Genomic DNA, 14,184 nt, shown 5'->3' with positions numbered 1-14,184 from the left:
GCATTACATGTTACCTACAGAAAAGAGCTTTACACAGAGATGCATGAGCCTGAACCTGAACTTCGTGAACTTTACTCTTTTTCCAATCATCCTGTTCAGGTCATGGGAAAAGGAACTGTTTATATTGAAGAGCTCGGTGCTCTCATTCCAAATGTTTACTATGTTCCGTCTGCCAGTAGTAATTTGCTTAGTCAGAGTCATTTGTCTAGGTTTTCTCATTTTCAGGTCCACCATCTTGAAAAAGCAAGTTATATAGTCAAAGACGGAGATATTGTTGCTGAAACCATGTTGATTGGTGGTGTTTATTACTTAAAACCAAAGTCTAAGCAGCAACAGCAGGCAAGTATACACGTTCCAAAAAGCACAGGCCCAGAGAGAGACGTCCCAGAGAGAGATCCTGTTGCTACTCCAAAGGTTCCTAAGAATGATAAAAATACAAAAAAGACACAGGTTGCTCACAGCAAGCCTAGGATTCCTAATAAAAATGCTAATGTTGAGAATTCACTAACAGGTAAACCTTTGCATTCCAGGTGTATCCATAAGTGGCACAGAAGATTGGGTCATGCCAGTTTCCGTGTTCTGAAGAAGATGCCAGAGTTCGCAAGAGGTTTGGATCTAAAGGGGTGTAAGGTGTTCTTGGACTGTGCTGTCTGCAAGAAAGCCAAATCCAAAGCAGCAGCAATTCCAAAACGCGCTACACGCCTGTCAACACGCATTTTTGATTTGGTACACACTGACATAGTTGGTCCTTTTGCACCAACACTTGGTGGTAAAAGATATTTCTTGACAATCGTTGATAATTATTCTAGATATGGATATGTATATCCTATGAAAGAAAAATCTGAGACTTTTCAGATCTTTAAAGACTTTGCTAGTCTTGTCTATACCCAATTCGAGGTCAACATTGCCAGAATCCAGAGTGATCGTGGTGCTGAATTCATGTCTCAGCGTTTCCAGGACTGGATGCATGAGAATGGGATAGTACAGCAGACATCTGCTCCTTATACTCCAGCTCAGAATGGAGTGGCAGAACGCAGAAATGGGGTTCTGCAAACCATGATGCGTTGCCTCCTTGAAGATGCTAACCTCAGTCTTCCATACTGGGGTGAAGCTATCAAATATGCTAACCATATCATCAACCGTACTTGGAGTAGTGTGATAAATCAGACCCCTTATTTCATGTTGTATGGACACAAGCCTGATCTCTCACATCTCCATGTTTTTGGTTCCTATGCTATGGTCAATATTCCTTTAGCCCAAAGAAAGAAAGGGGGTCCTGCAGCAAAAAGGATGAGATTTATGGGCATTGATGATAATTCAAAATGGAGCAAATACATTGACTCTCATCATGTTATTGTGGTTTCACAATCTGCTACTTTTGAGGAAGATGCTGACTGGTCCAGGATTCATTCTAACGATCCTGGAGTTTATTTTCCTAGAGATGATGTTGCTGATGCCACACAACCTGATGATCAAGATTCACAGGATAATATTCCTTCCACGAGTTCTTCTCAACCCACTGTTCCGTCTTCGCAAGCCGCTGATGTTGCTGCTGGCAACAATGATGAAGACGAGAATGACACAGAAGAAGAATGGACGGTTGACCCGAGACATTCCAAGAGGTCCACAAAGGGAATCCCTCCAAAACGTTATTTGTGGCAAGTAACAAAAACACCTGTACCTTTGATTTGTAATGTTACACTTCCACCTGAGAAGTTCACACAGATCAAACATCTTCCTGAAGCAGAGCAAGATAAATGGTTTGAGGCAATGCAGGCTGAAATGGACAGTCTAAAGAAACTCCAAGTGTTTACGCCTGCAAGCCCTCCAGCAAACAAGAAAGTTATTGGTACTCGATGGGTCTACAGGATCAAAAAGAAGCCGAATGGTGAGTCGTTGTACAAGGCCAGACTGGTAGCCCAGGGTTTCACTCAACGTTACCCTGAGGACTATACAAATACATACTCACCCACAGTGCGGACTGAAAATGTGAAAATTGCATTAGCCACTGCAACTATCCTTGGCCTGGACGTTTTCCAGTTCGACGTTGAAACGGCTTATCTACACGCTGATCTTGACGAGGACATCTACGTGAAAGGTCCTCCAGGTTTCCGACAGCAAGAAGGGGATACCTGGTTTCTACACAAAAGTCTTTATGGTCTGAAACAGTCTGGTTTAATGTGGTACTTATGTCTTTCTGACAAACTAAATTCAATGGGCTTTATTAAGTCCGAAACAGATGAATGCGTGTTTACTAAAAGATCCGGTAATAGGTATGAGATAATTCTTGTTTATGTTGATGACATTGTTTATATTGGTCCAAATAAGCAGATGAGTGAGGTTTTTGCTAAAGCTTTACAACAGTTTTTCACATTGAAGTCTTTAGGATGTATTAACACTTATTTAGGTGTTCAAATTGCCAAAACTCAGAAGGGGTTTAGTCTCACACAAGAAGAGAAGATTGAACAACTGTTACATCACTGTAACATGGAGGACGCTAAGCCTGTGAGTATACCCATGCAAACTGACTTTCACATTTTGGCACATGAACCAAGTCCTGAGTTCGAAGATCAAACACTATATCGCTCAGTCATTGGGTCGCTGCTGTATATTAGTAGTTAGACTAGACCCGACATTGCACTTAGTGTTAATCTTTTATCACGACATGTAGGCAAGGCAAAACAGTTTCATTGGACATGTGTTAAAAAGTTATTGAGGTATCTAAAACACACCAAAGACATGAAGTTGTTGTTGGAACCAACACATACTGACTATGCAGAGTTATGTTGTTATGCAGATTCAGATTGGGCGAGTGATAAGAAGTCACGGAAAAGTACATCAGGTTACATGATGTTCTTAAATGGTTGTCCTGTTTACTGGCATGTGCGTAAACAGAATTTTGTTTCTTGTTCCTCTACAGAAGCTGAGTATGCTTGTGTGTCTGATGCATGCAATTCTTTAACCTGGTTTGATGCTTTAATCACAGATATCTGGACACATCCGATTCGACCGATCACTGTGATGGAAGATAATGAATCTGTGGTTTATATTTCTGAAACATGTTTTACAGGTTCAAGGTCCAGACACATTGACATCCGATATCAAAACATAAGACAACTGGTTAAACAAGGTTTTGTGACATTACAGTATGTGCCTACACGTGATCAAATCGCTGACATGCTGAACAAACCACTTCCTACAGCCCAGCATGAGTATCTGCGTGAGAAGATGTGCCTTACTTGAGTCTTCACTTTGCTGATGAAAGAAGGGGAATGTCACTGCACGTTTTTTTTTGTTCGTCAGAAAGTTCATTTCTAACTGTACATTTCCCCTGCTCTCTGCACCTGTTGTGATAACTTATCTGGTAACCATAGTGAATCCCATATGACTAGTTATGTTATGGTTTCAGTCTGTTTAGTGCGCATGTCTAGAAAAAGTTCCCAGAGTTATTTTCTTTATTGTTATTCACTTTGCTGCTACTGTCTGTTACGTTAGGATGTAGTGAGCTAGCTCTCTTTATAATATATATTTAGTTTTTATATATTTTTGTAAGTAAAAGGTATTTAGTAAGATTATGCGTCATGTTTTTATTGCCTTCCTGCATGCACATCATGCATTCTCTGAAGCACGGTCCTTCGCCCTCTACAAAGGTGATTTTTACCTTGACAAAAGGTTCCCCCGCACATGCATGCTAGTCGTTTCCGACTCTAGGGGCCGGTGCTCATCTCCATTTCAAAGCCAAAGAGCCAGTGCTTGTCCGAGGACATCTCCATGGTCATGACTAGATGCCAAAGGCGCACGGAACGCTGTTACCCTCCCTGTAGTGGTCTAGGTGGGTTATTCCTCCACTATTGGTGGGAGATCGGGTCTGGCTGTCCACCAGGAACCTACCGTCAACCCAGCCAGTTAAGAAGTTAGACCACCGATATTTAGGACCATTCTCAATCGAGGCTGTCATCAATCCAGTCACCTATCGTTTAACTCTGCCACATTCCCTGTGTGTGCATCCGGTCTTTCATCGGTCTCTGATGGTCCCCGAGCAACCGACGTGTCCACTCTGCCAAGCAGAACCTCCCCCACCGGAATGTGATGAAGACAGTGCCCCTGAGTACAAGGTTGCCAGCATTCGGGACTCGTTTCCAGTACCGGATCAAATGGAAAGGCTACGGACCAGAGGAGTTCACCTGGGAAAATGTGACTACCGTTCAAGCTCCTGCTTTGGTGTCTGCCTTCCATGAACAATTCCCATCCTGACAGCATCTGGATCGACAGAGCCGGGGGAAGGGCCCTGTGGTGCGGGATAGTGTTGTGATTCAGCATCAGCCTGTGATACCGGCAGCTGAGTCTGATGATTCTGAAGAGGAGGAGGAGGAGGGATTTGGAGAGCCTTTGGTGTCAGAGGGAGCCTCTGATGCACTGCAGGATTCTCAGCCTGGCCCCTCCCGTCATGTTCCTCATCAGACTCAGCCGTGTGAGCACGAGGTATTGGATGTTGATGATTCACAGCTGGATCTATTCAGGGACACTAGGAGCAGGAGGCAATCCAGCAGAGCAGAACAGAGAAAGGCAATGAGGCAACTCGGTGAGAGGAAGAGAAGGCAATGAGAAGTCATGCCTTGAGACTGCTGATAAAAGGGGAAGGTGTGGGAGGTGCTGGTTGCTGAAGACAACCGTTTGAAGATCTTCTGCTAGAGTCTTGCTCTGTTATTCCTATTTAACTCTTGTTTGAACTTTTGGTTTAACTTGTTTGAACTTTTGATTTCTGCATAAATAAATTTGGCTGGGTTTTTTCCAGGCTGTTGACTATAAAAAGGGGTTGTCCCTGACATTCAAACAGGGCCAGTCGTAGGCTGGAACAGAACAGGTGCCCACAGAGGAAGCTGAGGCAGCAGGTCTGCGTGCAGGGTAGGAGAGCAAGCGGGGGTCTTGCCGAGGCAGGAGGAGCGTGGTGAGGAAGTCTCCCCTTGCTGCCTTTGCCCACTGGGAGGAGGGCAGCCAGTCCCGGGGGGGGGCGCCGGTTCCCGGGACTTTTGCTTTTTTTTTTTTAATCCCATTTATATCCCGCCCTTCTCCAAAGACTCAGGGCGGCTTACAATTTAAAGCACAAATCAGTGTGCTTAGCAATAGTCTTCATTCTATGTATATGCCTGCTTAATAGGGCTTTTGTGCCCCCCCCAAGTGGCATTATTACGAAGTCAGTTTATTGCCCCCAACAATCTGGGTCCTCATTTTACCTACCTCGGAAGGATGGAAGGCTGAGTCAACCTTGAGCCTGGTGGGATGCGAACCTGCACTAATTGCAGGCAGCTGGTGTTACTTAAGGAGGCATTTGTCCACTGCTCCACCAAGGCTCTTTTACTTGCTTTTCGCGCCGCCGCACTTTGCACAACTCACCCCTCAAGGGGATTCCAGTTCTCGCTTTTCCCCTTTGCAAATCGGGCTTCAATTGAGCTGCACTCTGACTTCAGGCACTGTTCCTTGGGAATTCTCTCCCCCCCCCAAAAAAAGCAGGGCTTTTACTCACTTTTCGTGCTGCCGTGCTTTGCACAACTCACCCTTCCGCAGCACGAAAAGTGAGTAAAAGCCCTGCTTTTTTGGAGGGGGGAGAGGATTCCCAAGGAACGGTGCCCGAAGTCAGAGTGCAGCTCAATTGAAGCCCGATTTGCAAAGGGGAAAAGCGAGAACTGGAATCCCCCTTGAGGGGTAAGTTGTGCAAAGTGTTGAGCCGCATTGTGGCTGAGAGGTGGCGGATGATGGAGGAGAAGCAAGCCTTGGTGTGTGCCAGCAGCAGCGGTGGCATTCCTGAGAGTTTATCCAGGCTCTGGACAGATATTATGGGGATCTTGGTGAGTGGCTACCCTATGGAGATGGGAAAGGTGACCTGGCTGGTGCGTCGGGGGGCTTGGCATCCTCTTTTGAAAAGGTATTCTTGGGGACAAAATGGGCCAGCCCGAAGAGTCCATGCTGGCAGGAGGGGGCTGCTGGTGGGGGGGAAAGTGTTGGATCAGGCGCACTGGTGGCGGGGGGCAACGTTTGTCCAGAAGCAGCACCTTTTCCTTTGCATGCCAATGCTGCTTCTTGGCCATCCCGATCCCGCTTAGCTCGAGCAACCCGCCCAGGAGGTTGTTGGGTGGGTTAGGAAATCCTGGCAATTTGTTTTGTTTTGGTTCCCAAAGCCCCCTTTCTTGTTCTGCAATGGAAGGGGTCAGTTTGGGGTGGGTTAAATGTATGGGCTGAAAGCGGCACTGATCCTGGCCCATCTGCTGAGCCCCGAAGAAGCATTTATCACATGGAAAGCAACACGGCAGTTCACATGGGCAGCTCTCGGCCGCTCCCCTCCACGCCTCCAAATCAATCTCCTAGAGGAGTTACCTCACAAGAGCCTCAACTCTGATCATTGACTGGTTTACTGTCCCTTCAGTCAACTCCCTTGTCAAGCGGCTTGTAATTGTGTGATGCCGTTAAACTCTCGCACTGAGTGGGAGGGTATGCTGCCATGGCTCTTGCTCTCTGATAGGCTGTGGGGGCCACCGTGGAGGGAAGGGCTATTTTACGATGGGGGCGGGTGAGAGAGAGACAGGAGGGGAGGTTATGGCGGGAGAGACGAAAACGCTTCCAAGTGGCCTCATCATGGCTGCCGCCTCCCTTTACAGGTTGTGGTTCTTTCGATCCTGAGCTCATGTATGATTTCTTAACCGGAAATCCCCCATCAGAATATATTTCTTATCATTAGGAGCATGTCTTCTTGTGACAGTTTGGGCTATACCTAGTATTAATTTTCCTCAATTTATTTCTGTAAAGTGATTTCAGGGGCGTGGTTGCTTGGATTATGATAGAAGTGTTAAAGTTAAGTGGGCATCAGGTTTCTTGGTAAAAATGTAGAAGGAAGGAAGGAAGGAAGGAAGGAAGGAAGGAAGGAAGGAAGGAAGGAAGGAAACAACAATGAATGAGGGAGGGAAGGAGGAAGGGACAAAGAGGGAGGGAAGGAAGGAAAGAAGGAAGAAATGGACAATGGGAGAGAGGGGGGAGAGATAGAAAAGGAGAAATGGAGAGAAATGGAGAGAGAGGAAGAGAGAAGGAGAGAGAAAAATAAGATAGAGGGTGAGAAAGAGGGAGAGAAGGAGAGAGAAAGAAAGAAAGAGGGAGGGAGGGAGAGAGAAATAGAAATAGGGAGAGAAAGAGGGAGAGAGAGAGAAGGAGAAAGAAAGAGGGAGGGAGAGAGAAATAGAGCAAGAGAGGAAGAAAAAGAGAGAAAGAGAAAGAGGGAGAGAGAGAAGTAGAAAGAAAGAGGGAGAGGGAGGGAGAGAAATAGAGGGAGAGAGGGAGAGAGAGGGAAAGAGAAATAAGAGAGGGAGAGAGAGAGAAAGAGGGAGAGAGAGAAGGAGAGAGAAAGGGAAGAAAAGAGGGAGAGAGAAAGAGAGAGGGAGAGAGAGAGGGAGAGAGAAATAGAAAGAGATTAAATTAGCAACATGGTTAAGTGAATCTGGTTTCCCCACTAACTTTGCTTGTCAGAAGGTTGCAAAAGGCGATCACATGACCCTGGGACACTGTGACCATCATAAATATGAATCAGCTGCCAAGCATCCGAATGTAAATCACATGACCCTGGAGATGCTGCAACGGTCATAAGTGTGAAAAATGGTCATAAGTCACTTTTTTCAGTGCCATTGTACCTTCAAACAGTCACTAAGTGAACTGTTGTAAGTCAAGGCCTTCCCTTTTTTTGGTCAAGTTTTTGACACCTTGCTGGGCAACTGGTGGTACTCGGATATTGCCTTATCCTAAAAGTGGTACAATGGTTGAAAAGGTTGAAAAGCCCTGGTTTACAGCTTCCACAGTCCACACTTAAGGTCAGCCACTTTCACCTCTTATTATCTTTCTCTGCCACTAAGGGCCAGTAGATGGCGCACGTGTTCTATTTTCCTCTATTTTAGTCTCTTATTTAGTTTTGAAGCTTTCTTTTATAAAGTATAAATTGTCCAGCTTCCTGTTCTTATTCCAATTGTTATTGAAAATAGAAAAACAAAAATTCAATCCCATTAGTCTCTTTTCCCTGTTTTATTTTACTTAAAGAGGAATAATAAATCTTTCTTCATATTTCGGACCTGTTAATGACTTCACAGCCTAATCGCCGCCATGTCCAGAGGTGGAAGATTTAAAGTCCCACCTTTCTTTTTTAGTCCCACTCTCAGCCAAGTCCAGTGTTAAGGGAGAACAAAATATTTTCTTAACAGAGATCAGAAAAATCTCACCCAGAGCAAACACACCATTCTTCAATCTCCTTCTTGTATCTTTCTGGTCGGGCTGCCACGGCTTCTGACAGGCACACAATGGCTATCACTCCTTGCTGGTCTGAGAGCTTCTCCTCCGCTCTCACAGGAAATTGCGATGTCCCTGCAGTCCACAGTGTCCTCTCTTCTTCACCAACTCCTACAGGGTTGGCTAGGGTCTCTCCAGGCAGGGGATTTTGGCGATTTTCACGGAGCCCCATGAGTGATGTTAGCCACACCTACTCACTGCCTCACAAATGCTAGAGCTGCAAGACTACTGCTTGAAGAGGACCTGCCCCCTGCAAGGGACTTTTCTTTAGAATGTGTGTTTGTGCACCTTCAAGTCATTTTTGGATTCCGGGCAATTACCAAGACAAGTTTATTTTTATTTTTTATTTTATTTATTTATTTTTATTACATTTATATCCCGCCCTTCTCCGAAGACTCAGGGCGGCTTACAAACTTAGCAGTAAGCCAAGTTCCCTCTGTTGACTTGGCAAGGTTTTCAGAAGTACCCTTGTACCCTTCTTCCACAGGCTGAGAGAGAGAGATTGGCAAAGCCCACCCAGCGGGCTTTGTGCCCAAGGGGAGACTAACCTGGTGCTTTAATCACTACAAAGCAAGGGAGGGGATCTTGTATAATGAAGCTGCTTAGCAGCAAACCACACCCCAAGAGCTGTGGAAAGATCATTTCTGGGTGACACCAGGACCTCTTTTCACTACAATGACCAATTTAACTTCCTGCAAGCCTTAGTCACGTCGAGAAAGGTGTCCCTTGGCTACAAAGGCCCTTGCTTGGGATTCAACTTGGTATGATGATTTCCCCAGATGTTTCCCCAGATACCTCTCCAGATGTCAGGTAGGAGGATGAACCAGTTCCAGGCATGTCTGGAGGGGAGTTGGACAGCAGGACAGTCTTGAGGCTTCGGACTGGGAAAGTACACAGCTGCAGCCAGTCAGCAATAAGGAGCTGTCTTCTGCACCTGATCCAAAAATACGTAGGGCAAAGAAAAGGATTGTGTCTCATCAACGGTTGCCTTTGCCTTGGAACTTGCCTTTGCCTAGTGGACTGGACTTGCCTTTGCCTTGAGGACTAGTGTTGGCTTCATTTGAGTAGTCTGTGAAACTCATTGGGATTGAGCTAGCTAGGGAATTGCTGGGGAATACCAGTTCAGGCTTGGAAGCCTTAATAAAAACTCCTTACACTTGTGGGGTTTGTGTGTGGCGCGAGTGGGACAGCACGCTTAGGCTCAAAACAGCCACACTTGGACTACTTTGGCAACTGAAACCTAACGGCACTTCAGTTATGCAATTAAGAGGTTAGGATACCTAGAAAACTCTAGAAAAAATGATCAAGCAGTGTTTGCAAGTGATTAGAAATGAATGAGGCAATTACCTCATTTAACAATACCTCATTGTTAAAAACAAATTTTATTGCCCTTTGACAGTGACTGATTTAATGTATCAAGGGAACGCTAAGGATGTAGTACACCTGGGCTTTAGTAAGGCATCTGATCAACCAATCTCTTCCTTGATAAACTGGAACAAAGTAGGGAGATGCAGGGAAGTTATGGTCAACTGAAGACAGCTCTGTGATATGGAGCCAAAGACTGAAGCAAAGACCAAGGAACCAGTGAGTAGACCAATTCCTTGGAGCCTCTTTGGATCAGGAGAAGGGGGGATTGCCTAAGAAGGCTGCTTCCCACCAGCAGACTGTAGGACAGTGGCTATTCATGCATTTGAGCACCAGATTATGGAATTTGCCATCTTGCTTGCAGTTTTAAAAGACAGTAAGACTGCAAGCCTCTCTTTTTAAACACTTTTGGAAATTGCTTGTTAATTATATTAAAGCTATTACAAGTAGTCAATTTATGACCATAACTGGAACCTCAGTCATTCAAGTGATTATTAAGTGAGACATCACAAGGCCACTTTGCTGAACAACTGCAATCCCAGCACTTCCGGGCTGTGGTTAAGCCCTTTCATAAGTCATTAAGCGGATGGAGCCCCAGATAAGGCGTGCGGGGGGGGGCAGTGCGGGCCATGCATGAGTTGCCCCCCCACCCCGGGCAGGCTGGTGCGGAGCTGCAGCTGCCCAAGGCGGCCTCCCGGTTCTCCCAGCCCGCTCGCCCTCCCTCGCTATTTCCCCCCGGCTGGTACGAGAGGAATTTCAGCCCAGAGCAGAGGCAAATCTCCCCGCTGTGAGGCTGAAAGCGGTCCAGGCTGAAACCCAAGCAGGCTTTTCCGGAGAAAAGGGGCTCTGCTTGGATTTTGGCATAAGAGGTTTTTTCAGACAGCCTCCTTGGGCTCTCCACGCCCGCAGGACCGCGCAGTGAGGCAGCCGAGCCCCCGGATGCCCATCCTGGCCGCAGCGGCGCCGCAACGACCGTCCTAGGCCCGTCCCTTCGGCGCCCTTGTAACTTCAAACGATCTCGGGGGGAAATGGCCGTTAGAGCGAGGACCCCCGCGTCGCTCGGCAACCGCAAGATGGCGCCCAGCTCCGAGCGGCCCGCGCAGCGCGCCCCCTTCGGGCGGGGCTCCTCTGGGCCGCCGGGCGGCGCGTGCAGGCGGAGGGCGGGGCGGGGAGCCGGAGGGCGGGCGGGGGGCGGCGGAAGCGGCCAATCCGGCGCCTCGGAAGGTCCCCCGGAGGCCTGGCTGGAAAAGTCTGCGGGAGCCCCGCGCGGCCTCGGCCGTTGCCGCCGGAGATCGTGCGGGCCCTTCGCTACCGGCTTTTTGCTGGTGCGGGTTGAGTTGCGCCCGGCTCGGTTTCCCTCCAGCAATTTGGCTGCGCTCCGCTCTGGGCTGAGAAGTGAGGACGGGCGTCCCCGCCTCCCTGGGCCAGAGCCGGCCCTGAAAGGAGGAGGAGGAGGAGGATCCGGAGCCTGCCCGGAGGGGCTCTTTCAGAAGGCCACAGGCGGGCCCTGAATCAGCAACGTGCAACTTTGGGTGGCTTAGTTACAATTAAAACAGAAAATAGCAAAATAAACCGGCAGGAACCAGTACAACTTCATCGGGAGGGCCTCCTCCCGCGGCCTGCACAAATGCCCAGAAGGAGCGCCCAGTTTTCAGAGTGGCGCAAAAGGCAGCAGGGCGGCTTTCTTTGAAGAGATCTCTAAATGAAATCTCTGGCATGAATAACTGGGGATTTTTACTAAGAGGGTGTCTTTGAAGTGCACAAATCGGCCTTAGTCATCAAGTTAATGGCAAACTCATGCCTGAGGCAGAGTCTATGCGGAGTAAGAGGTTCTTTGGATTTATTTGGCGATGACAACTTAATTGTTGTTAGTCTGTGTTTGTGTGTCTGCCTGTGTGTGTTAAGCAGAAGTGCTGATGGTGCACAATCCTGGTTCTCAGTCCTTGCAGGTGGCATTGAAGCCCAGCAGAAGTTTTTACAAACCAGAAGTAAACCTGGGTGCAGTTCTTTCCTGCTGGCAGAGAAACCACTGTCTGCTTGCAGCAGAATCATCAGATACGGAGCAGCCTTTCTGCGATCATTTAAAACCTGAGAATTTGTTCAGAGTTTGGAACAGTGGTAGGCCAGTTGTGATGGCTGCAGATGTGGGAGCTCTGGACTGCCAAATGCTCTGGTCAGCCTGAAGGGCTCTGGACAAGAGAGACAAATATAAATGTTCTCTTTGTCCCCACAGAATGCTGCCTTTTGTGCCTCTAAGTACATCTCCATGTTAATCTTTGCCTCGCCTGTCATGTATTCAGATGCTTATGGGACTTGACAATGTCAGGGCAAATAATGCAATGTTGCCATATGCATTTTGTTTCATCTGCATGATATATCCTGAATGAAGGGAATTGGTATAGCCATAAAGAATTCTTGAACCTAAACTGAGTTTATTATAGTTTAGTGATTGAGAATGTGGTTTTGTGAGCCTTATAAGAACAAAGACACATTCTGGTGCGTGCTCTTCTGCCTCTTTCTCTCACGTTCACATGCACATGCCATGTATTCTCCCACATACTACAATCACAACAGTTTAACGAGGCACACCCTATTCAGTCAGGAAAGTTTTTGCAGTGTAAGCTGTCTGCTGCCACTCGGGACTAGCTGAGCGCTCTGCACTGGCGCTGCAGGAACTGTGTTTGGGAGAGCTGGAGGTTTGGAGGAATGAAGAGGTACCACAGTTGCCCTTTGTGATTGTAGCCTGAGAGACCCAGTTGCTGGCTCTGCTGACTCTCATTCTCTTGGTAGGATTCTTAGTCGCTGGACGGCTGCATGGAGAACATCCTCCATGCTTTATCCTCCCTTTGAAATCACACCAACCACAGTCCTCTGCCAGGTGTTTGATGTGGTGGAAAAGCTCTACAGCGGGAATGGCCTGTGCTACCTCATCGACTTCCTGATTCTTGCCAAGTGCATCTTGCAGTGGGTCCGGCAAGAAGTCTGTGAGTATCTTGCTGCCTCCAGGCTCAAAAGGAGTGCTCAGAAAGCTTTCCCCCCAGCATCACCTAGGTGGGGGGGGGGAACCTAATAGCCAGGCTGTGTTTGCAGCCAAGAAACCTTTAAATGTGCCCAAGGCATTGCGATTCTTTGACCCACTCATTCCTAAACAAATAGAACAATACTGCGGAAGCTTTCAAGGGCCTGAATCGCCAGACTTTATTGTATTAAACATATATAACTTTTATTTACCAAAAATACGTTTGTGCAGATGACTCTTTAAAAAACTGCAAGTGTTAGAGAGCAGGGTTATGTCATCTGCATACAACAAATGTCAGGCCTGATTGTTAACAGCAAAAATAAACACACTGTGGGTCACTTCTGTTGTTCATGCAAAAAAGAAAGAGAGCCTGTATGACAGGAGCATCGTTCTCTTGAATAGATCTGCCTGGATTCTTGAGGTCTTCTCTTGCAGAGAAACTTTCTGTGCTGGCATTGCAAATATTTATTTATTAATGTTTTTATTTATTTATTTTACTTATATTTTTATTTTTTTTTTCAAATTTAAGATAGGTGCCTATCTCACAGAAGTGACAATTTTTTTTACTGGGACAATGCCCAGGGATTCAGATCTCTTAAATTCACTATGCTATGATGTGATCACAGTGCCAGCAAAGTTGAGGGTCTGCCCTGGGACAGTGATGGTGCTTGTTTTCCTTGCTTAAGAACAGAACTTGGCCAAGATTGCAGCTTGAATCAGGGGTTTTTGTTAGCCTCATGTAGAAGCCTCAGCAAAGGCAGGACAGCTTTAAGTCGTAGAACACTGATGTGAGAGTTGCACAAAGTCTTCATCTTCTGAATAGTTTTCTTCACAGTGCTTTTGAAAGTAGCAAGTTCAGGGAAAGGCATGCGCTAGTTCTGCCTGATTCCACAAGTAAGGACAGCTTCCTTCTTAGAATAAGTAATGCTTGCCTGCTTCAGTGTGTGCCGGACTTAATAATATCTTTAAGCAACTACGAACCTGAAACAGCTTTTTTCCTCAATTATGGAACGCCTATAATTATGGCATGGCGGATGGGTGAGGTGGTATTAGATTCTCCCTTATTAAGAAACTGCTGGTAAACAATTCCCTGACTTTTCTTATCCCATCAGGTTCAGTATTACGGTTCGCTCGTCCAGCATGGAGGCCGGCCCCTTTGCAGTCATGAGAAGATCATCATCCAGCTGGCTTTTCTCGACTGGTGGACCTCGAGACTGGAGGCCTTTTACCTGCAAGTGGTTCCATTCTTGAGAAAGTCTCCACGGATTATAGTGAAATGCTTGGCCAAGGACAAACATAATGTGGAGGAGTTTGTGATACCTCCTGCCTTGTGTGCCTCTCTTTGCTGTGGAATGGCTGAGCTCCATCAGCAGAAATGGTTGGGAACCACATTGGAAAACTGCTTGTTAGCCACAGATGGTGAGATATTCTGAGTGCCTTGGGATAAAACAGTCAATCCAGAATTTATCAATAAGTCCCAA

General features: G+C 46.8%; 2 protein-coding genes across 2 annotated transcripts in view; one reads left to right on the top strand and one right to left on the bottom strand.

The window, feature by feature from the left end:
• Positions 1-283: 283 nt before the first annotated feature.
• LOC310644907 (uncharacterized protein) overlaps positions 284-14,184 on the bottom strand; it is a gene marked incomplete at its 5' end in the record, with an annotated part of 161,325 nt that continues 147,424 nt past the window's right edge. The window contains one exon of the mRNA XM_083370241.1: positions 284-418. The remainder of the gene's footprint in view (positions 419-14,184) is intronic.
• PLEKHG4 (pleckstrin homology and RhoGEF domain containing G4) overlaps positions 11,957-14,184 on the top strand; it is a 35,630-nt gene continuing 33,402 nt past the window's right edge. The window contains exons 1-3 of the mRNA XM_083370243.1: positions 11,957-12,398; positions 12,475-12,664; positions 13,816-14,133. Coding sequence (XP_083226369.1) covers positions 12,391-12,398; positions 12,475-12,664; positions 13,816-14,133 — 516 coding nt within the window. The 5' untranslated portion in view covers positions 11,957-12,390. The remainder of the gene's footprint in view (positions 12,399-12,474; positions 12,665-13,815; positions 14,134-14,184) is intronic.

This window comes from Vipera ursinii (genome assembly GCF_947247035.1).
Source record: "Vipera ursinii genome assembly, chromosome: 10".
NCBI lineage: Eukaryota > Metazoa > Chordata > Lepidosauria > Squamata > Viperidae > Vipera > Vipera ursinii.
This window is presented reverse-complemented; position numbering and strand designations above follow the sequence as displayed.